At 40.4% G+C, this 25326-nt stretch overlaps 1 protein-coding gene across 2 annotated transcripts in view; it reads right to left on the reverse strand.

Moving 5' to 3' along the window:
• LARS2 (leucyl-tRNA synthetase 2, mitochondrial) overlaps positions 1–25326 on the reverse strand; it is a 177811-nt gene that overhangs the window by 131953 nt on the left and 20532 nt on the right. For both annotated transcript variants that reach the window (XM_011981097.1, XM_011981098.1), the window contains 2 exons: positions 11025–11116; positions 8572–8632 (listed from right to left, as the gene is read on the reverse strand). In XM_011981097.1, coding sequence (XP_011836487.1) covers positions 8572–8632; positions 11025–11116 — 153 coding nt within the window. The remainder of the gene's footprint in view (positions 1–8571; positions 8633–11024; positions 11117–25326) is intronic.

Consider the following 25326-nt stretch of genomic DNA (forward strand, 5'->3'; position numbering starts at 1 on the left):
GGATCACTTGAGGTCAGGAGTTTGAGATCAGCCTGGCCAACATGGTGAAACCCCATCTGTACTAAAAATACAAAATTAGCTTGGTGTGGCAGTGCACACCTGTAATCCCAGCTACTTGGGAGGCTGAGGCAGAAGAATCGCTTGAACACGGGAGACAGAGGTTGCAATGAGCCAAGATCACACCATTGCACTCTAGCCTGAGCAAGAAGAGCAAAACTCCACCTCGAAAAAAAAAAAAAAAAAAAAAGAAAGAAAAGAAAAAAAGGCAGTAATGATCATAAATGTCAGAACAGTGGCTACCTATGGAAAGAAGAGACAGAGTTGTGACTGGAGGAGGACACATGTTGAGCCTCTGGGTGCAGATGTTTTATTTCTCAATCTAGGTAGTAGCTATACATTACTACAATGTATTAAGTTATACATGCATGTTTTATGCTGTGTCTATTTATGTCTAGTATTTCACAGTAAAAGGAAGTTATTAAAAGTAAGTCTTGTACTTGCAAAACATTACCTAGTTTTCCCAAAATTTGTTTTTATTATTCATGTATGTTCTATCTTATGTCAGAAAGAATTGACGACGGGCCTCTACTTTGATTCCTACCTAATAAGGTTCGGAAGTATGATCATTCCTAAGGTTCCTTTTTCTGAATAGAAAAACAAAATCACAGACCTACGCATTCAGAAACTCTGAAGATGGGGCCAGAGATCTGCACTTTAACAAGCCCTCTTGGTGATTCTGATGCTTGCCAAAGTTTGAGAACCACTGCTGTAAGTATATGTAAAAATAATCCTTGTTGTTTTCATGGAGTAACAACCTCATCTTCAAGACCTTTTGAATACTGCTCCTGATGCACTTAAACCCCATCGTATCTGTATAACTGTGGTCTCTCATTCTATCAAATGTTGTACCTGGCTGATGTACAAGACTGATCTGGAGGCCTGATTCAGTCAGGAAGAGAGAGATTTTGTACCCTTATTTTCTAAGGCATTTAAAAAGTAACCTAATCTTATGACAAGAAGCATTCCCTTGCAAGAAGCTGAAGCTGAGAGGGGCAACAGACCATGCCCACCAAATGTTAATAGCCAGATCCATCATCAAAACTGAGGTCTCCAAGATGAGCGAAGATCCTGTCTCCTGAAAGCACTCAACAAGCATTACATCGGGAAATTCTATTCCATCAGCCAGAGTGTGCATCCTTGATAGGGACGACCTGACTGGGCTCATGACTACCAGCTGGGACTGTGGACAAAACAAGTAACTTCCTTGAATAGCTACATTTGCTGGGCAGCCCCAGGAGACATCCCTCTTTAGTTAAGGCTGAAGACTGCGAGAACTGGCTGAAGCGATAAAAAACACATCTCACATGTTTTTTCACTGGCACAAAGTGGGCACAGCTCCTCATGAGGTCAACTGCAAGTGTACCATCTATTAATGAGATGTGGTCCCTGGCCTCAAGGTGACGGACTACACTACCCCTTATGTGTCAACACCAACCATCTTAAAAATAGCTAAGCTGCCACATCATTTCAGCTAAAACAAAGGTACTGCCTTTCCCCTCCGAACTAAAGGACAAACCTTTAGGAAAAGGTTAATTTCTGACTCTGAGGGAGAACAAGTCATCCAGAGCCGGAGATCTGCCAGACAAAGTGTCTCACCTCTGTGAGCACTTGAAAGAGGACTGGGCGGGTCAAACACTTCGGGTGTCTGTGACACGTTGTCAAGGCAACCAGGGCTCCAAGCTCTTGCAAAGGGAATCTTCCCCACTGAGTTTTCATGCATTCACTTGCCCTTAAGTTCTTTTTGTTTTAAGCTATTCTTTAAATCCTTTTAAGATAAAAAACAATAATGTCTTTCTATTTTTCTGGAGGCTTCGTTATTAGTTCAAGCCTCCTATCAGAGGTCCAGTCCTCTATGTAAATAAGGTGTCAAGGTAGTAACGGCTTTGAAGTAATAATAATTTTCACTTTGTAATCATACAAATCATGCTGTCTTTTAAAATAAACTGAGGCAGACATGATTCAGAGTCTGTATGTTTTGGATGGAAAGAGAGCACTGCTCCTAAACTACTGTAACAACGTGACGATGGGAAGAGAAGGCTAAGAGAAGTGCAGCCAATCAAACCCACAATATTAAAAAAAAAAAAAACACAAGAAAACCAGAGAAATTTGCAAACTGAGATTCTGTGATGCTAAGGCATTATCATTAAGTGTTTTAGGTCTGATGATGGAATTGTGATTACACGAAAACAAGCAAGCAAGACAGACAAGAGCCTTCATCTTAAAAGCTACATACTGCTATATATTGTCTATTCGGCAATACCAGATTCTTAACAGATGAAAATTACATGATGGAGAGAAAGAAATAGAAGCAAAGATATATGGTGGGGAACATCACGAACCCCTCAATGTCCACCCTACTTTATACAGGCTATGAGGCACTACTGGACAAAACTTGGAAGGGCCTGAAGTCACCAAAAGCCTGTCCCAGTAAAAATTCTAACAGAGCATGGCTCTGATGTGGCTGTGCTGCTGACCACTTCCATTCACAAACTCTTCTGCAGCCCTGCGGATAACCACACTCTAAATCTCTCTTAGCCCACATGGCTTGCAGGGAAGAGTGTGAGGTCCGTTTTGAGTTTGTTTCAGTGAAAAATGGCCTTAGGGGGCAGCTTCTACTACACTCCCTCCGGCTGATAAAGCTCCAAATGGATACACTAGTCCCCCTCAATCAGGAAATGAGGGAAAATCTACAGGTACCTACAAAAAGATTCCAAAACAGACAAGAACACAGCATACCAAAGTTGTAAAAAACATTACAGGAAACAAAAATAAATCTTCAAGGGCATCTCCTAGTATTTAGGAAAATTTCTGAACATATAAGGTCTATGAAGATAAATAAAATAGGAAAACAAGAAGGAAAATAGAGCATCTGGCCAAGAGGATTCAGAAAAAAAATGGGAACTGAATGAGACAAGGAAAAATAATAATAAATCTAAAAATACAAAATTAGTATTTGTACTAGAAACCATAGAAAACCACATTGATTCTACAGAAATAGAATCAGTGGTATAAAAAGCAAACATGAAAAGTTCTTCCAGAAGGGAGAGAAGAAAAAGGAGACCAAAATCATGAGAGATAGTGATAACAATGGAAGACAATGAAATGAGTATATTGACAGTGTTCTTGAGAAAGGGCTCCTCTGAAACCGTCACAATGAAAGACCTACAACTGTGCATCAAAAGTGGTCACTGAGCACCAGGCAAAATTAAAGCAAATGAATTGATACTGAGATACACTCTGACGAAAAATGGAAAATGGCAAGGGCAAAGAAAAAACGAATAAAAAAACAAGCATCAAAATACAGATAGAAAGATTACTATATGAACAGAGACAATTCTGGCCGGCCTCAGACTTCTCCATCAAAATAGAATGGATCAGGTGGTGGTGGTTACATAAATCTACACATGTAATTAAATCATGTAGAACTACTACTACTGCTGCTGCTGCTGCTGCTGCTACTACTACTACTGATAGTCCTTGACGTACAATGGTTAGACCTATATTTTGACTTTACAATAGTGTGGAAGTGATACACATTGAATAGAACACCAATAAATTACATAAGATATTCAACATTCAATATTCACTATTATTACAAAATAGGCTTTGTGCTAGATGATTTTGTCCAACTGTAGGCTAATATAGGTGTTCTAGAGCCTATTTAAGGTAGGCTCAAGCATTATGTTCATTAGGTTATGGGTATTAAATGTATTTTCAACTCTATGATATTTTCAACTTACAATGTGTTTATTGTGATGTAACCTCACTGTAAGTTAAGGAGAACCTATACTACTATACACACACAAATAGACACAAATGATTACATCTAAAAACTGGTGAAATCTGAATAAGACTTGCACTCTACTTATTAATAACAGTATTGTACCGAAGGCAGCTTCCTCGTTTGATATTCTATTACAGTTATGTAAAATGTTATCATTGGGCAAAGCTGGGTAAAGAGCACACAGGATCTCTCTGTACTATCCTGGCAACTTCCTGTGAGCCTGTAAGTATTTTTTAAAATGACAATAGATCAAAGTCTACTATAGAGATACGAAAGAGAAAAGATCATGAATGAAGGATTCTATATCCCAGTAAGTTGCTGTTTGTAGATAAAAGCAGCAGTCATTCTTAGTTATGAAAGTAGCCTGTGACACCCGGGGAAAGATCACACCAAACCAAGAGTAAAAACAAAGTTTTAAAAATGTTCATAAATGAAAAAGTTTTAAATGAACAGTTGTCCTTTAAAAGATCTCCTCATAAACTCTGCAATTAAAGAGCACTAAAATTTAAATAATTGCTATGAATATGATTGTAAAACTGGAAGCAAATATCAAATGTAATGGTTAAGAAATGATACATGGCCGGGCACAGTGGCTCACGCCTGCAATCCCAGCACTTTGGGAGGCCAAGGCAGGTGGATCACAAGGTCAGGAGATTGAGACCATCCTGGCTAACATGGTGAAACGCCATCTCTACTCAAAATATATTTTAAAAACATTAGCTGGGCGTGGTGGCAGGCGCCTATAGTCCTAGCTACTCGGGAGGCTGGGGCAGGAGAATGGCATGAACCTGGAAGGCGGAGTTTGCAGTGAGCCAAGATGGCACCACTGCACTCCGGCCTGGGCGACAGAGCGAGATTCTGACTCACAAAAAAAAAAAAAAAGAAATGATACATGATTAGAAAATTTGCAATGTAACAGTAAATCGGCCAAGCACAGTGGATCACTTGAGGCTAGGAATTTGAGACCAGCCTGGACAACATGGGCAAAACCCCGTCTCTTCAACAGTACAAAAATTAGCCGGGTGTAGTGGTGCGTGCCTGTAATCCCTGCTACTGGGGAGGCTGAGGCACAAGAATCACTTGAACCCAGGAGGCGGAGGTTACAATGAGCTGGGATTGCATCACTGCTCTCCAGCCTGGGTGACAGACTGAGACTCTGTTTAAAAAACAAAAACAAAAACAATGAAACAGTAACTCAGGACTAACATCTCAGGATATACCCTCATAAAAACCAACAACAAAAAATCCCTGGAAAATAGATTTAGAAAATGGGAAATGTCAATTACCTGCTACTTTTCTTATCATACAGGGGGTCAAGAGAAATACACTGTTTTATTTTTTATGTTGATACAAATTATTTTTAAAAAGCACTCTTAAAGCTATCTTTTAGCAGATCGAATAATAGAATTGATATTTTTCAAGTCTCTGTAAATAAAAGAAAACAAAATCCAAAGGCAAGACATCATTCAAAAAAAGAACTCTTAAACTACGTTTTAAAAAGTTTAATTAGAAAATAAGTACCAGTTACAAAAATAAATACAAATAGCTTTTCACTTTCCTATTAAACACAAAGACTCCAAATTGCCCCAAAGAAAGTTCCCCCATATATTTGCCCATCTTTTAATTTTTTTAAATTATATCTATAAATGGTGTACCAATAGAAGTCAACAAATAAAGGCTAAAAGTTTTTTTTTTAATGGACAAACATATCAGAAAAACAAACAACAGAAAGTGGAGATGGCACTGCTAATATCAGACAATGAGAGAAAACTTCTGTTGCCAAGTATTAAAAGCAATTGTAATTAAAACTAGTTTAGTCATGAAATAATAAATGGATCAAATGAACACAAACAGAACTTGGTGTATAATAATAGGATGAAATAACTTGGTCTACTATAAAGTTTGCCTTTTAAATCAACAAGGAGAAAGGATTGTTTGAAAAAATTTTTTAAATCAACTGGTGATTTAGAAAAAGTAGTAATTCCTTGTCTTATCTCATATACTAAAATAATTCCAGTTACGTGTAAAACTTAAATCACAAAGGATCAGAAGAAAATATGTTATTTATTCTATCTCAAAGAGGGTCTTTCTAAGCACATATCTGTATGCTAATAATATTCCACTATAAACAAAATGCAAGGCAAATGACAGACCGAGGAAAAATATTTGTAACAGAAATCGTTAAAAAAAGGACAAACACCTCCTACCTATATGGGAAAATACATGATTAGACCATTCACATACAAACCCCATTCAAATTCAAACATTCATTAAACCCATGAAAAAAACCTCATAATCACTAACAATAAAGGAAATACACATGAGAACAACTGTATAACTTCAGAAAGGAAATTTGGATAGCCTTTATGGAGGATAATTTGGCAATAAATACCAAATTGTTCTTGACTTGAGAATTCATTTTAAGGGAAATAATAAAATATGTATATAGATGGTTCCCAACTTATGATGGCTTGCCTTAACAATTTTTCGACTTTACAGTGGTGCAATGGTGTGAAAGAGATATGCATTCAGTAGAAAGCAGTATGATACTCTTGAGATGCTGGGCAGCAGCCCTGAGCCACGGCTCACAGTTAGCCACACAATCAAGAGGGTAAACAACCAATACTCTGCAAGAGACTGTTGTCAGATGATTTTGCCCAACTGGAGGTTAATGTAAGTGTCCTGAGTACATTTAAGGTAGGCTAGGTGAAGCTATGATGGTTAGATGTATTACATGCCTACAATATTTTCAATGTAGGATGGGCTTATTCAATTTAGGATAACCCCATTGTAAGTCCAGGATCATCTGCACTAAGATTTCTCCCTTAAGTGTGGGGGAGGAGCACGGCACTCATAACTTGGCCAATGGATCAGCCCAGCCTTGCCACTTGGGTGACCAGCAATAAAATAATGTCAATAAAAGTATCTGACTTTTAGAGCTTTCTAGGGATCCAAAGAGATAATAAGGTCATACCTACTCTGTACCTGGCCCATGGTAAGTGTTCAGTAACAGACAATGGTAGTAGAAGTGGTGATATATATCTACATCATTGCAATAGGGGTTCAAAATCCCTTATCTGAAATGGTGTCAGCCAAATGTGCTTCAGAATTAAGATCTTTTTGGAAATTAAAAGAAAATAGTGCATTTATCTAACTAGGTCTGGGATATTACTTGGTAATTTTACTATTCTTACAGTAAAATATATGAATATTCATTTTTAGTGAGAAATATCAGTTCAGTTCAGGTTTTACAGTCGAATAAATTATGAAAAAACTTTCAGTTTTCAGAACTTTCTGGACTTTGGATTTGCACAAGAAGGATTGAGAATCTGCATTTATAATAGAGAAACATTAGAATCTATCTAAATGTATAGTAAGAGATAGCTTAAATATGTTATGATATATTCATAAAAAGTCACTTTTTCAAATAGTTAATGAGATATAAAAATGTTCAAGACAAAAAATATATGCATATTGATTTGAACTTTGTAAATTATATAAACGTTTATAATTCCAAAATAAAAGACTGCAAATTGTTAAATTAGCCACAATATGTTCTTTATACTTTTCTGTATTTTCTAATCCTCTATGAGGATTAGGAAAACAATCTAACAACTTTTAAGTCACTTGTGGTTGATATTCCTGTGCAGGACTAGGCTAGTTATCATTCTAGAGGGTTACTGAGTCCACTTTTGCCCTCAAGGAATCAACACTCTTCATCCTGAAAGAGCTCTGGGCAACACTGAGTTCTCTCTGCCTGTGACTGTATTTCATCCTCTATGAGCGATTCCCTATTGGCACCTCAGGACAACTTGATTCTGGCGTGAGGAAGTAATAATTCAGGGCTTATTCAAATGTGTTTGACTTTTGTTCTTTTTCACTGTACTCATCAAATTTCAATCATTTAAGAAATTGTTGGGGGAGGGATGAGGAGCCCTCGTTTGGATTTGTTCCCCTGCTTCTCATAAAGAAAATGATACAAACTTGACAGGCCCAGCAATGAAAATCCCAATTGTTTTGTGGAGTAAATGGGATGTTAAGAGGAACTGTGGCATTGGAAGGGGCCCTTCGTGGAGGAGACAAGCAACAGTCCATCCTACCCAACAGACTATTCTTCAATGTCTAAAGGGCGGGCCTTGGGCCAGAGCTTTGAAGGGCTCCGTTCACAATATGTTTGCAACACATGAGTGTTCCAAACAGCCGGGTGGTTTTCCATGAACTCCTGGTGGGTCTGGAATTCTCCACTGATTTAATGTACAGTTTGAAAGTGTCTAACACCAAAAGATTATATGTGACAGAATAATTATGGGCTGTTATGAGCCTCACTTCTGAACTTGGAACAAAAGATAAATAAATGGTCAATCAATGTCTATTTACCACAAGGACCAGAAGGATTGGTATTTAATCACTTAAACATAGATTCCAACAGTCTTTTAGAACTATCGCTTAGAACTAGAGAAATCCTTGTGCAAAGCTTCTGCCACACAGAAATCATGGCCAACTCTAAAGTTAAATAGGAAGTTAACTCTCAGTTTAATCCCACAGAAAATTACTTGTTTTCACGCAAATTATCCACTCAGGACACTTTTTTGAGGAGTGCTAATCCTTCCCTCCTGCTTCCTGCCTCCCACCCTTGCCTTCTCCCAACTCAAAGAGGAAGAGGAGTGCTCCATGCCATCAGGACAGTCCTTAAAATGATGACCTTTCAGGAAAAAGAGTTGACTTACCCTATCCCAGCTGAAACACAGGCCCAGTCGATCAAGCTGTTTCCTCATGTGTTTAATATTACTGTGAAACAATGGGAAAAAGGTTTGGTTTTTAGAGGGGGGGATTAAAGCCATACACAAACTACACTTTGAGAACGTAAAGGAAAACTGAAAAGTCTAAATTACACAAATGGGCTTTAAGTGTTGCTTTCCCCAGCAGAAAAATCAACCACTAAGAATCAGCAAAAAATACCAACAGATTAGAAGACACCCATTATTTGGACACACACACAATCCATTAGAAACCACAATGGTCTCTAGCCTTGAGGACTGCCCCCGCCCCCCGGCCATTCAAATAGGCAACCCCTTTGAGATGTGCACTGCTGGGCCATCCAGATGTCAATATTCTGCAAGCAATTAAGCCATATTATTTAAGCCAAGCATTTATAAGTTTAAAAGTGGCTGAAAACAAAAGGCTAAATGTATAAATTGTGGGAATCCAAAAGAAACCACACTGCTTTGTTAATCAAAACGTAAATCCTAAAACCTAAAACTATCCACCATTGAGAAATAGGGAGATAAACGGGTAAACCAACTTATAATATAACACGGAATAAAAAAATAAATCTTTTCCTCTTTCTTTTTTTAAACAAAAAGGACTAATTCATTTCTACTGCATCCTCTTTTAGTTTCTAGTAGACTAAAACTATGAAAAACCATGAAAAAGTCCTCTGTGTAATCTCTGATTAGCTAATGACAGCTTATTTAATCCAAGGCCCTATGCTAAGCACTTTGCAGAGATGTGCTTAATCTTCATCCAATCACAGGAGATAGGAAATATGACTATCCCTCTTTTACAGATAAGTAAACTGAAGCACAGATAAGTAAAGAGAAGTTAAGTAATTTGCTCAAGGTGATCTGCTGGCAAGAAGGGAAGGCAGAAGGCAGGATTTGCACCTAGGTAGCCTGGCCTGATCAGGGGCCATCATCTTAACCACTATTCCCTAGTAGAGAGGCTGGCAAACTCTAAAAGGGCCAGATGATGAATGCTTTCAGCTTTATGAGCCAATCAATCTCTATCACAACTACTCAGCCCTGCAACTGTCTCACGAAAGCAGACATGGACAATATGTAAACAAATGGATTTGACTGCGTTCCAATAAAACACAGATTTACAGAAACATGTAAGGCCAAATTTAGCCCACAGGCCATAGTTTGCCAACTCCTGGTCTAGCTTATATCAAACATAAGCCATGTTTGATCCACTTTATTTGAATCATCATTTCCTCCTCTTTTTTTACTCACTAGATAAAATCTAGTGATAAAATTAATTAATCTAGAATTAAACATTACTAGAAAAGCAGAAGCTAGGGGTTAGGAAGAAAAAAGAGACCTGGATGACATAGTATGGACAGAAGTATAGTAGACATTTTTACAATGTATCCTTGGGTAAACTAGAACAAAGAGAGGTAAGAGACACTGGGTACAGGCCCTAGAACTGCCCTTCTGTCTCTCTAAGGGGTGGCATGGGGAAGGGTCCCAGGCCTTTGTGAAATGAGCTGATGCAGTGGTCCCAGAGGACTCTGCCAAGTTCTAGGGTGAGGACCTCAGGACTTTTGCAGGAGGGAGAGGAAAGAGCACAGCTGGCCCATGTGTAGTGGAAGCCTGAGGCTTGGGAGGGATTCGCAGTGTGTTCCGCCTTCGAGAAAACCACACCCAGAATAAAGTGGCCATATATTTCTACATGGAATGCCTAAGTTCCTCTTGCTTCTGAATGGTGAAGGCAAAAAATAAACCGAATTTTCAGAGAAAAGTATAATGTAGTATTTGGACATACTAAAACTACGGTCAAGAAGACCAGAAGCATTATAGAAATTTAACAAATGCAACCCTCTTCTTTTTCCTACCAAATGTAAATACTCAAAGGAAAAATAACTGTAAATAACAAAGCATCAAAATGAACACATGAATAAATATCCAAAACCCTCTTTGAATATTTCTTAGATAAGGATACAATGTGTTAACCGGGTGCAGTGGCTCACGGTTGTAATCCCAGCACTTTGAGAGGACAAGGCAGGTGGATCATGAGGTCAGGAGATCAAGAACACCCTGGATAACATGGTGAAACCCCATCTCTACTAAAAATACAAAAAAATTAGCTGGGCGTGGTGGTGGACGCCTGTAGTCTCAGCTACTCAGGAGGCTGAGGCAGGAGAATAGTGTGAACCCAGGAGGTGGAGCTTGCAGTGAGCCAAGATGGTGCCACTGCACTCCAGCCTGGGCGACAGAGCAAGACTCTGTCTCATTAAAAAAAAAAAAAAAAGACAAACACCAATATATACAATCCTATTTATCTCTTGGTAAGCTGCAGTGTTTTCTTTGCTTTGCTTTCTATTTTTTATGAACAGGTTAAAACAATTTTTTTAAGGTTTTTGTATGCAAGTATTTGAATATGCATGCCTGTTAACATTTACCTTTGTGTCCAACTTTCTGGATGTAGATTCCTCTCGATTGCGGCATTTTCAGCAGGCAATCCAAAAGCATCCCATCCCATGGGGTTGATGACCTAGGAGCCAGAAGAGAAACATCAACCATGGCAAATCACTAAGAACTCCATTGATATTCTCTTCTAGGGTAAACTCAGCACTCTCTCCTGCTAACATGCCTTATCCTTTGCTGGATAATTTCAGGTTATGCATCTGACAGCCAGCTGGCTACCTATGACCTAACCACAGATGACAGTTTAGAAGGTTATATGCCAAACTACCACTAAGTTACCTCTGAGGAAGTGTTTTCATGGGTACTTTTTATTTGCTGCTTCTTTTCTATAGTCTCTATATTGAACCCAAATTGTTTTTCTGAAATTATAAAGAGTTTCTTTCAGTTTCAAATATATATATATATATAGTATAGGCTTTCAAAATGCTCACATCACGTCAGTATTTTTCATTTATGGAACTGTGCTGTCTAATATGGTAGCCACTAGCCACACATAGCTATTACATTTAAACTTAATTAAAATTAAATAAAATTAAAAATGCAGTTCTTCAGTCTCAGCAGCCACCTTTCAAGTATGCAGCAGACACATGTGACTGTTGGACTCTGAACCAGATAGTGCAGATATTGGATATTCAAATCATGGTAGAAAGCGCTACTGGACAGCGCTGCAGAGGACATGTATAATGACCACACTGGTGGCTCTAGGCAGTCCCAGCTCTACCCAGACCTAAGAAAGTCCATCCCAACCCTCCTCAGTGGCCCGGGCCTGTCCCTTTCTCAGGCTTGCCTGAATCCAGCACACAGTCCCTCTTTAATGTACATCATTCAGCACCCTGCTCCATTTTGCTCCAGACACGAGAGTTTCACGCTTCTTTCTTCTCTCTCTCCCCTGATTGAGGCAACACTCTTTTGAATGGCCCACTACCCATTTCTTCCTGAAGTTCATCGCTTTCTTTTTTTTCCCCCCCAAGACAATGTCTCGCTCTGTCACCCAGGTTGAAGTGTCTCCTGGGTTCAAGCAATTCTCCCACCTCAGCCTCCCAAGTAGCTGGGATTACAGGTGTGTGCCACCATGCCCAGCTACTGAAGTTCATCCCTTTCTTCCCTACCAGCAAGAAAGGGAAACCCCCACCCTACCCAAACAGCCAGATAGATGAAAACTAAGAAAAATACACAGGAACACAGCAGAAAAGGTATTCCAGAGAATTACTTTTGAGATCAGATAAAAGTAAGGTTTTGGACCAAGCCCTATACAGCATTTACACTAAATTTATATATATAAATATATATATATTTCAGACGGAGTCTTGCTCTGTTGCCCAGGCTGGAGTGCAATGGCACAATCTCAGCTCACTGTAACCTCTGCCTCCCAGGTTCAAGTGATCCTCCTGCCTGAGCCTCCCTAGTAGCTGGGATTACAGGCACACACCACCACGCCTGGCTAACTTTTGTATTTTTAGTAGAGATGGGGTTCCACCGTGTTGGCCAGGCTGGTCTCGAACTCCTGGCCTCAAGTGATCTGCCTGCCTTGGTCTCCCAAAGTGCTGGGATTACAGGAGTGGTCACTGAACCTGGCCTAAAATAGCCAATATTTAAAAATTAATTGCAAACCACTAGCTATGCTTTTGGTATAAGAAATGTCCCATGTGTAGGTTCCTCTTTTCTCCTCAGTTTCATCATCTGTAAAATGGGGATGATAGCATAACTACCTCACTGGATTACTGTGAAGATTAAATGAGTTAATTTAAGAAAAGCAGGCTACGCATGGTGGCTCACGCCTGTAATCCCAGCACTTTGGGATGCCAAGGCAGGCGGATCATGAGGTCAGGAGATCGAGACCATCCTGGCTAACACGGTGAAACCCTGTCTCTACTAAAAATACAAAAAAAATTAGCCGGATGTGGTGGCACATGCCTGTAGTCCCAGCTACTCAGGAGGCTGAGGCAGGAGAATGGCATGAACCTGGGAGGCGGAGCTTGCAGTGAGCCAAGATCGTGCCACTGCGCTCCACACTCCAGCCTGGGCGACAGAGCAAGACTCCGTCTCAAAAAAAAAAAAAAAAAAAAAAAAGAAAAGAAAAGTGCCGAGAATGGTGCCTGCCACGCAGTAACCTGCTGTATATAAGGCCACTAGTATTATTATTTCTAAAGAGTACTGCTCTCCAATCACCTTCTAGAAGATATTTTCATTCTCCAAAGAACAAGGAATCACAAATCTTCAAGACAAAGAAGCTTTTGAGGTATATCCTCTACCCCCAACCCCTTATTTGACTGTTCAAGCAACTGTGGCCCAGCAGGAGTGAGTAGCCTAGAAGCAATTACCTTAAGCAAGCACAGACCAGTAAGGCATTCTTGTCTGCAAATGAGTGGCCAGTTGCAGCTGAGCCAGCAGCTTCACTATCAAGTTCTCTCAAACTAACTACATGCCAGGAGCAGGAAAAATGGTTTGACACATCTGCTGTGGCATCAGGGGACAGTCTCAGGAAGCCAGGCTCCCTGATCCTATCAGGAAAGACACCCTGTTTACAAAATTCAGTCCCCTGCCATTCTCTGAAACTAAATTCAGCCACAAAATCACAGACGCCACTTCTTTCCGAAGCCTGCCTGTGGGGAAGGACTGACCAAGAAGACTCTGATATTTCTATTACAGAAAACAGCCCATTCCAGTTGACCCTCTTTTGTCCTATCAAGTTCATGGGCTGTCAACCTGGGTAAGTTTTTATTTTGCTGCCTTTTTTTTTAAGAGACAGGGTCTTGTTTGGTTGCCCAGGCTGGAGTGCAGTGGCGCCACGATCAGCTCACTGTAACCTCTAACTCCTGGATGCAAGCTATCCTTCTGCCTCCCAAAGTGCCAGGATTACAGGCATAAGCCACTGCCCCTGGTCCCTTACTTTGCTTTTTGATCATGCAGAGAAGTTGGGCTTATGTTCACACACATTTCCTTAAAATAATGACGAATACACAGAGGCACTTACTGGCACCACTTCACCACACACGCATATTAGAATGGGACATTTTCAACTAAAGAAATAGGTCTTGTTTTCTTCCATAATTATATATTCACCATAATTTGGTAAGTAGAGAAAAACAGAAGAAAATAAGACTCACCTGTTATTCTACCATACAGCCATACATACCAGTTACATGTGGTAAATCTGTATCCAATGTTTAAAAATTGAGAATATATGATTTATATATGTATTTTTATCTCCTGTTTTTTCACTGTACATGCTATCAATGCATTCTGTTAGTGACTGCTTTGGCCAGCTATATTTGTTTTCCTAAAAGTTATTTCCATTTTTCACCAGTATAAAAAAGGCCAGGATGAACATTCTTGGGCATAAATCTTTGTATATACACTTAACATTTCCTTTAGAAAAATTTCTAGAAGTGCAACTACAGGGTAAAAGGGTATGAAGAATTTTAAGACGTTTGACATATACAGCCAAATGACATTCCCAGAAAGACTAAAGCAAACCACACTTCCACCTGCATATGAGCACCTGGAGTTTTCCTCCATCTTTATGTCCAGCTCAAGGACTCTCCAAGGTGCACACTAGTACTACCCACTGGCCACCTCTGCCTCAGGTCCCATAAGCACTTACACTTCAGAGTGTCCCAACCTAGGTGCATCTTGCAATCCCAGTCACCAGATCTGTTCTCTCCTAAGCACCTGTCTTAGAAGGCAGCAATAAGAGAACAGGCATACCCCTTCCAGTGGCTGGAGTCACTTACCTTAAAGGCATACTTCCATTATGCACATTAATATTTTTAAGTTGTTTTTTAGTAGTCTGATGAAACAATTCCATCTAAAGAACTGAGACCCTCTCTCTAAAATAGAGCTGCTCTTACTCCTTTGGCTAGTGCACAGGAAATGCTAACAAAGGCTTGTTCTCCAGCAGCCTGTTGAGGGTAAAGGTCCTAAATCCAACTCTGCCCATTTACTATCAGTGGTGCCTGAGGCACATTACTTATTCCGAGTCTCAACTGTAAGTGGTGACTGAAAGCAGCCACCTTGAATTATGGAGCATGATATGTTCATGATGTCCGTGGCGCATCTAGCATGGTGCCCAGCACAGCACAGGCACCCAATAAACGGCAGCACTTGCTGCTGTGGCCGCTGCGGCTGTCTGCTTTCTTGACCTTGAGCATCTCACAGTATTGCACATCACTGATTACCTTGCCACAATTTCAGCCTCCATCTCTTTGGCCACATTTAATATAGTTGCTTTCTGACAAGAGGATGGAAGATATTAATACCTGAATCTCACACAGATCCTCACACATACATGTACATTCCTAAGGGTGTGTCACTTCTGACAAGCCTCTGCAGAAAGTTGGTGCTAGGCATTGGAAGTTCTTACCCAAACCAAACAGACCACGCAGGCTCAAAGGGCCAGTCAAGTACTTGGCCCCCTTTTCAGTAAAAGAGGCCCAGCAGTTCTTCTTTCCTGAATAATTAATGATTGACATCAGGTGCTTCGATTAAAAGCCGCCCGGCTGTTCTTGCCACAGCTGATTGGACCAGAAGCAGTCCATCAGCAGAAGACAACCATCTGTGCACTGGAAGGACGGGGCCTGCTTCCAATTGCCCCAGGCAAAGACTCTGCCCTACAGTAGACGTTGCCATATTGAAGGTGGTGGTGGATGTGACCCACTCACAACTGCTTTCTGGAAGGGATATGTGCTTAGTGAACAAGCAGTCCTGTGGACCTCTCAAGCTTGCTGTTGCCCCAGGGGAGGCTGGCTTGCCACATCCTATGCTGCATTTCCCAGTCTTGGGAATCTGGGACACCTTGGATTTCCAGGCTGGGATGATCCCAAGCTACTATCTTCAATTCCTGCATCCACACCCATCCTGAGGTCAGTCAGAATAGGCTGCTTTTCTTTTTATATAAGTTGATGTTTTTTTCAAATTACAAACATAATAGAAGCTTAATTTAACAAATGAAATGGCACAATACAGTGATAAAGGCAAAGTTGATTTTTAACTCCTGGTCACTACTCATCAATGATGTGACCAATGACGCCAGCCTTTGTTTCCTTCCACATCTATCTCCCCACTCAAATACATATATACAAACATATGTACACATACATAGGAGCCTGCTTATTTGTTTTCATGAAAATAGAACCTTTGCAGAGAAAGGGGAATGCTTACACACTCTTGGTGGGAGCGTAAATTGGTTCAACCATTGTGGAAACTAGTGTAGGGATTCTTCAAAAAGCTGAAAACAGAATTACCATTTGACCCAGCAATCCCATTACTGGGTATACACCCAAAGGATTATAAATTGTTCTGTTATACAGACACATCCACACGTATGTTCACTGCAGCGCTATTCACAATAGCAAAGACTTGGACTCAACCTAAATGCCCATCAATGGTAGACTGGATAAAGAAAATGTGGTACATTTACAGCATAGAATACTATGCAGCCATAAAAAAAGAACAAGATCATGTCCTCTGCAGCAACATGGATGGAGCTAGAGGCCATTATCCTCAGCAATCTAATGCAGGCCAAAAAACAAATACCACATGTTCTCACTTACAAGTGGGAGCTAAATGATAAGAACATACGGACACAAAGGGGAACAACAGACACTGGGGCCTACCTGAGGGTGGTGGGTGGGAGGAGGGAGAGGAGCAGAAAAAATAACTATTGGGTACTAGGCTTAGTACCTGGGTCACAAAATAATCTAGGTATAAACTATGGCATGACTATACCTATATAACCGGCACATGTACTCCCAAACCTAAAATAAAATTTTTTTTTAAAAGTTAAAAAGATTATTTTAAAAAGAGAAAGGAAATAGAAATGATTATACACATTATTTTATGGGCTTTTTTCATTTAACACTATATCAGGGACATCTGTACAAAATATGTACGTATGCATTGTGGGAGTTCAGTCAGGCTGGTGGGAAAAACTTTAAGATGAAGTTATAGGATATAGATACAAATCTTCTTGGAAGACTGGAAGGTTTTGCAGAAGTCTCAGGATAGGGCTATGGCTGAAAGCAGCCTAATCCTTGAGTAAATGGCTTAAAAGTAGGTATAAAGGAATGTAGAATAGTTTATCTAAATAGCTTGTTTACTCATGTGGTCCTAAGACCAACCTTTGATCAACCTCGGGTGCATAATTGCTCTCTACTCCGGGTATTGGCAACCAGGTCAATTATCCTATAGTGGTGTTTATTCAAAGCCTTTGTCATTAAATGTATGCTGAATAAATGCTAGCAGGGCCAGTGAGTCAGGACCTCGGCTGCAAGTCTTTACAGCACTCTCCTTGGAGTCTGTAAGTGGCCCAGATGCTCAGCCAGACTGACAGGCATAATATCTGTGTCAGTGTAGGTTATTCATTTGTTGCTAGGTCAGGGTCTGGGGGTTAAACCCCCGCAGTGCATATATGTCTTTTCTAAAAATTCTAACATTCCCTGAGTATATCTATTCTATGCAGTTTTACGAAACTGACTGGACATATCCCAATCCAGTCGAGACTTGAGGTCTCTTTTCCTCTTACTAAATGTGGCAGGCCCAAAGTGTTTCACCCTCTCAAACAGCATCTTCCCCTTCTAGGAAACCGTTCTGCGTCCAACTTAATACAGTGTTAGTGCAAACTGCCAATCTTAAAAACCCATCCCCCTCGCTACAGAGAGAGGCAAGTGCCTGAATCCTTCCCAAGACAGCTCTAGGCTTGTATGGAGTAAAGCAGAATGCTGGAGGAGAAGAGGACTCTCTTTTCTCCTTGGTCAGAAGCCATAAGGGCTTCAGGTGGCTCTGCCCCCCAGCTTGTAGAAATGTCTGAGAAAATAAAGCTGGCACGTGGAGAGAAGCAGAAATAGGAAATGGAGAGAGACTGGGGAAATTGGTGTACTTCAAGGACCTAGTCCCAATATCCAGTGGGCCCAGCTCCTACATTTCCTTTGATTCTGTGAGTTTCAGGATCTGTAAAAAAAAAAAAAAAAAGGCTCCCTTTTTGCTTAAGCTGGTCTAAGCTGGGTTTTCAGTCCATGGTAGACAAGAATCATAAACAAAACAAACACTGTTTAGGCTACAATTTTCACTTCAATATTGCTTGATCCATAGATGACAAACATTCTTCCATATTTGCTACCAAGTTCTGCAATTCTTTCTCTTTTTCTGTTTAAATTTCAATAGCAAAAAAAAAAAAAAAAAAAGAAAGAATCCATTGCTGGGAACATGGGCAGTATTACTAGAAAGTTCTGCAATACTTCCAAGGACAACACCTGAGCAGCTTCCAGCTGTGCTTTAAATTCTCCTAGGGCTGTGTCACTGGCAGAATAATGTAACTGTTGTGTAACTGTTCCACAAGAAAGGGGAGAAACTTAATTACCACTTGGTTTCTTTGTCAGAACTGCCAAAATGGCACCAATTCAATGTTTCTGCCTATTAACATTCTGTTAAGTGCCGTCCATATTTTTAAATAAAGGCAATACAGAGACTGTCACAAAAACCAGCCTAGATTTACATAATATACTTATTCATTTCTATTTTTGTTTTCAGATAGAATTAACATGGAAAGATATTCTTAGCTTACATGTTATCTAAGCTGTCTATGAAAATAAAGTTAGAAAAATCTTAAAGTTTCTTAATATTTCAGATTCTTACCAAAAATTAACAAAAAAACAAATGTTTGCCCTAGAGAGATTAACAGAATCAGATTGTGGGAAGGCCTTTTTGCATCTTGAAGTCAGAGTTGTTCTTCCCACCAGGAGCCAGAGCATTGGAATTAATGTTTCTGTGAGCCAAATTTCCACAAAATTGGAAAGAGTCTCTTTGTTTCTATACCCTGGGTTTCCCACAGCCCAGTGACCAAGTGCGAAACTCACTTTTGTTCTATAAGATGATTCACCACTGTCAAGGGGGAAACAAAGTGAAGACCTACAACAGGATTACAAACTACTGAAGCTTGTCTCTTCCCCCACAGAGAGCAGCTTCTGTTTTTTGGTCAAGTTGTTGTGGCCTATTTACGTGAAAGACAATGGGTCAGGTGCTTCCTTTGCAAGCCTTGTACATGTCTCGTGCACTGTTCGGATCAAATACCTCTAGATACATGGTGCACTTTCATGCCCTTGATTTCTCTGTGGCCAAGACTGTCCATTCACTGGGAAGAACTCCAAACTCTCCTTTTAGGTTTTAAAATTTCAATTCCTTTCTTTCTATCACCGTAACTTATTTTAATCCATCCGCAGTTGAAAAAGTAACTGAACTGAACTGAACTTACCGCTCACATGTGCTAACTAGGCAATTTCCCTAAAAAAATAAAAATAAAAATAAATTATTGGCATCTCTATTTATATGCTTGAGCCCACCTGAACCCTCTCAACTTTCTAGAAGTTAACTTCTTGGACATGAGTGCATTCTGCAGCTTCAGAACATTTTTTCCACATATTTTATTTTTAAAAACATCTACTGAAAATATACTTTGAAATATATATCATGTCAATTTGGAAAGATAGGAATATGACATCACAGAGGGTGGCAGAAGACTAATGATAATTTTGAAATAATAAATGTAATACTACTCAGAGATGGAATCAAGAAAAAGTGCCAGTAGCTATAACTTGGAAATCCATAAAATAAACTTCCAAAGTCTGAAAAAGCATCATTTCCACCTGGTTCATATAACAAATACTCTATGTATTTAAAGTTGTGTGGGAAGCCAAGGAAATGGGTGAATCTACCTAGCAATTTGGAAGGGCAGGACATTACCACAATCTCTGGACTGCAGAGACAAAGTAAGAAAGCAGAGTTAACAAAGCCCAAAGGCTGATCTCAGCTGCAGAAGCTCAAACAGGCTGGACTGCCCAGATGGAACTACATTAGTGAAGACCAAACCAGGGCAGAGAGAGAGAGAGAGAGAGAGATAAAGAGAGAGAGAGAAATTTTCTGGCCTCTCCCTTTCTCCTGTCCTCCAATGTTACCAGGATTTCCTATTGTTGAAAACCAGGAGGGGGCCAGCTTGGGAACGTGACCTGCAGGAGTCAGTCCTTCTGCCATACAAAAAGCAAGGGATGGATCTAACAGCAAACTGGTCAAGGACCAGCACAAGAACACTAACAGGACTGCATCACCTGCCTCACTTTGAGATCAGAGAGAAGTGGGGGCCAGCTATTACTATGGAAGACCAGGAGTTACTGATGACAAAAACACAGGGGTCAGAGCCCTGGCCAGGGGGCGAGGCCCGGCAATCACATGGCCATGGCACACCCTGGCGGGGCCTTCTGCCCTCCCCTGCCCTGCTCCAGGGTGAGCCTTGTGTCTCGGAGTTGGCAGGCAGGACGGACGGCAAGCAAACTAGAAGAAGTAGAAGAAAGGGAGGCAGGAGAAAACACAGTTCCATATAACATACAGAGAAGGCTCTAAAGGCATATAACCTGGAAAATGCCAGAGGTTATTGCCTGGTGTGAGGGCCTGATGCAGAAACGGGTGCCCAAAGGGGACTATAGCCTTATTTATGTTGTATTTCTTTTTCTTATAGGGGGAATATGGACATTTATGTACAATTTTAAAATATATTTTTTAAAAGAAGGAATTATTTTTAAAGAGGCAAGAGACAGTTGTCATCCGACACAAGAAGTAAGACTGAGTAGAGTTTGGAGATGGAAGAGAAGGAAGCCCAGGCAGCTGGTCATCTGCCTTCCCAGTAGAGAGGGAAGCAGTGTAACTGTTACTATGAGAGGGCCAACCAGTTCCCTAGAGATTACCAGATTTCTCTCCCTTTCATCAAAACAAAATTTTATATTTGAAACCAATTCAGCTTCTAATTGAGAGCAACTATGGTTACTGCTTCTCCAAAAACTGTTATTTTCAGGGTGTCGTGGTGTCTTTGGAGTATGTTCAACACTTCTTATTTCCAAGAAATGAGAAACACAATATTTAATTTTGTTTAGCAAGTGTAATAACTCACCATTATTACAGATTGGGGATAAAAATCAAGTGAATACTTCAGATTATAAAAACCAAATGACAGTACCTAGGCCCAAAGCAGCAGACCTCCTCTGGGAACGTGGAGGGATGTGTCAGGCAGATAAATCAGCCAGTTTCCAATCAAGGCACTGGACCAGCAGTTCGTTCTCTCCTTCGAAGGACATCTGAGACAACAGGCCCTGGAAATTCACTATCTACTTTCAGATGCTACAGAGATTTGCAAATTTGAAAACTCAATGCCATGCTGTGCACTCTCCGGGCACTTCATAAACACTTGTTGACTGACTGGCAAACTGAAAACTGATGGAATTGTACATTACCGTTTACTAGCTAAGAACTTCCCTTGCTTCCTGATATTTGTGGATAATTACATTATGATTATGCAGCTGCCAGACACATAGCCTCAATTTTCTTCCTCCTCCGCAGTGAATAGCAAAAAGGCCCAAGCGGAAAACTCCTCTACTTGGGCAATGCCTGGTGGCTTTTTGCCTGAGACAAATTAGTCCAAGCCCAACTCTGTGAGGGGGACTTGGCACCTTGATGCTTTTATCACCCGGCTTCTGGACCAGAAGGTGCTGGGGAGACCAGCCGAGGTGGGAGGTGGGGAATTTTATTTTCCAGCCATCTGTGCATACAACATATGAAAACACAACAAAATCACCATATGGAGCTAAGTTTTAAATATGTCATCAGGCATTCTATGAGTTTAAGAAGAAACCAATTGGCAGTACAGCCTTTTCTGATTACTGAAAGAGAATAATGTATCTCTGGCTTCAAATGGCCCCTGCTCAAACATCCAAACCTCAGGACTCTCTTTTTATTGCTACTATTAATTGGGTTACACTTGAAAACTGCATATTGTTTTTAGAGGGTTTTCTCAGTGATCATCTCATACACAAACCTCACAACAAATCCATGATGTGGGTATGGCAGATACCATCACTGCTTTGACGAACCCCCTGCTTCCTAACTGATTCATCACCCCCAAACCACCTGCCCCTCCACATACACAGTCCACATCTAATCTGTGTGTGTCTGCTCAGCTGCTTGTGACCTTTAGCGTTCTTCTCATTTCAATGGATATATTTTTGAACCTAGAGAACCATGTCCATTTGGCTCTGTGGAGTATCCAATCCCATTCATCTAAGTGCCAAATCTGGGAGAGCACTTACATCAGAACTACCTGAAATGCTTATTTAAATACCAATTCCTAAGCCTCACCCTGGACTATATCGCAACCTGCCTTTTTAGCATACTCCTCAGGGGATCATTACGCACCCTAAGGTTTAAGAATCACGGACACACAGAGAAATGTTTACAGAGCATAAATGGTTGGATGCTAAACTTGATGGCAACAACTTCATGCTCTGGGCAATGTTTCTCAAATTCCACAGGCTCCAATTGAGAGGTCTGCTAGTCTCCCTGATGGTTTCTAAATGTATACTTTTACATCAATAATTTTTAAAAAGATTACCCAAGATAAGAATATTCTGGGTCATCTAGATCACCTTAGGTGGGGGTCACTGGAGCTGTTCACAAACATTTTGGTCCTCCTCACCATCCTGGCACATGGTGGGAATATTCTTTACCCTCTTTGAGGTTGGATGTGGCCATGTCAGTGGAAGTGAGTTGAGTCCAAGTGGAAGATTTAAGAGCCAGTGGGGATTCACTATACCCCCTTCTCCCAGCCACAGAGATGGGGAGGCACTCACTGAGGTAAGAACAGCCATCATCCAGGTCCTGACTACCTTGAACTGAGCCCTCCTGCTAGGCATGTAGCAAAAGCAAGAAATGAAATGTTGTTGTTTTAAGCCACTGAGATTTGGGGATTTTTTATTACAGCAGCATTTTTTCTAATTTTTCCTGATAGATAAACCTGATCACCAAGAACTAGCACATGAATTGGGTGTCTAGGGTTGCCTTTGTATTTATAATCATCTAAATGTCAAGTAATCACCTAGAATGACAGTTTAACTTTTAATTCAATATTTACCAATCTTAAGCCCAAGGATTTTGTCACTAGGATATGTGAGTTCTAAAGTTTGAGAAATATTATTCAGCGCTATAGATGCACAATGAACACTTAGTCCAGACTTAAATAAAGGAGTCGTATGCTTTTAAAAACATCCATTGAATCAATCAACTCACAAACAGTTGAGGCTTATCAGATTATAAACTCCTTGGGAACAAAGGACCTTATAGGTTGTAGACCTAAAAACATATTAGTTACATTTGACCATTAAAAACTTGACATGATGATTGTGTGTGGTGGCTCATGCCTGTAATCCTGGTGCTTTGGGAGGTCAAGATGGGAAGATTGCTTGAGGCCAGGAGTTCGAGACCAGCCTGGTCCACATAGCGAGACCCCATTTTGTATAAAGAAAAAAAAGAAGGAAAAAAAAAAAAAACTTGACCTGCTAACACAAAAGAAGTTAGAAAGACTTTCCCTGCTGCTGAGAAGCTTATATTATTGGGCAGATAAAACAACATGTGGATGACATATAGACTTCCCTAGTTTGTGGTTCTGACTATAAGTGCTAAATTATTTCGTAACAAATGTGAACTGGAGAATTGAGGGATGGGTTTATGGTAGAAGTAAGAATTTAAATGGACTTTGAAAAATAGCAAGGACTGGCTGGGCACAGAGGCTCACACCTGTAATCTTAGCACTTTGAGAGGCCGAGGCAGGCGGATCACCTGAGGTCAGGAGTTTTAGACCAGCCTGGCCAACATGGTGAAACCCTGTCTCTACTAAAAACACAAAAATTAGCCAAGTGTGGTGGCGTTACCTGTAATCCCAGCTACTCGAGAGGCTGAGGCAGAAGAATCACTTGAACCTGGGAGGCAGAGATAATGCTGTTCTTAGTGTGCCTTAGAACTATTTCATATATCTCCACTCAAGAATAAAGCTGCTGCTCAATGATTATTCACTGACTGAATTAATCAATACATGTGGCAGACCCAGTTTGGCAGTCCCAGGTTAGATATTCCTTCCCTGCTTAGAGTGAGGATCGTTAAAGTTAACTTGAGTCCAAGTCTATTCAACCTCATGGACCAAGCCTGACATTAGGCAGGAAAGATTTTAAAATGACAAGGAAGCTCAACAGACTTTCCTTCACATTACTGACAATGAAACAAAGATTTCTGTTTCTCTTTTGCCACATCACTTAAAAATGGCCAGACAAGTTTTCACCAGATTTGGTGATTGTATCTGAGATGCTGTGACTTAAATATGAATTATGAAAATTAATAAGAAATTAATTTCAGGAGAACCTAGAGAACACCCTGAAAAGAGGGCTTGTCATCTTAAACACAGCAACTGAAACTGTGAAACAAAAAGACAACCTTAGGTATCTGCTGATCACACAGACTAAGAAACCATCAACCAAATAACAAATAGTGGTTTCAACCATAAGAAGCAAATCAAGCCACAGGATGATTATTATGAATTGCAAGATTCATTTATTAAATGGTGACAAATCACCTTCCTAAGCAGCTCTGAGGAATCAGATCAGTATAAATAATAATTACAGCTATCACCTGTGGGATTATTATGTGCCAGATACAAGCACTAGCTCATCTAATCCTCATAACCCTGTGAGGAATAAAGTATTGTTATCCCTATGTTAAAGATTAAGAAAGTGGGATACAGAGACATTAAATGACTCTGCAGAGTCACTTGGCTAGAAACTGGTAGGTTCAAATCCAGGTTGTTCAATTTCTGGGTCTAGCCTGACCTTAGGCTTCAGATACGGTAGGAGGACTCCTTGTCTTTTGGGTCTGAGCTGCCTGCAAGGGTACCAGTTCCTCTGGGCCTGGGGCTCTGCCTTGAGCCTCCTCTGTAACATCTCATCCCATCCAAGGAAATTAGAATCCCACCTACAACGCCCTCAACCACCTGTTTTGCTAACAGGCTTCCCTGCACCCTATCATAAATGTACAGTTTTGCTGTAAAAGCTTAACTGTCCCAAGGCGGGCGGATCACCTGAGGTCAGGAGTTTGAGACCAGCCTGACCAACGTGATGAAACCCCGTCTCTACTAAAAGACAAAAATTAGCTGAGTATGGTGACAGGTGCCTGTAATTTCAGCTACTTGGGAGGCTGAGGCAGGAGAATTGCTTGAACCCAGGAGACAGAGGTTGCAGTGAGACGAGATCACACCATTGCACTCCAGCCTGGGCAACAAGAGCGAAGCTCCACCTCAAAAAAAAAAAAACAACTTAACTGTCGGCAATTTGCCTGCACTCACTAATTGTTCGAAATAAGTTGGCATAAGCTAAAAAAAAAATTCAGACAAATCTAGTTAAAGAATCACAACTAGAT

The sequence above is a fragment of the Mandrillus leucophaeus genome, unplaced genomic scaffold, assembly GCF_000951045.1.
Source record: "Mandrillus leucophaeus isolate KB7577 unplaced genomic scaffold, Mleu.le_1.0 Scaffold22, whole genome shotgun sequence".
Classification (NCBI taxonomy): domain Eukaryota; kingdom Metazoa; phylum Chordata; class Mammalia; order Primates; family Cercopithecidae; genus Mandrillus; species Mandrillus leucophaeus.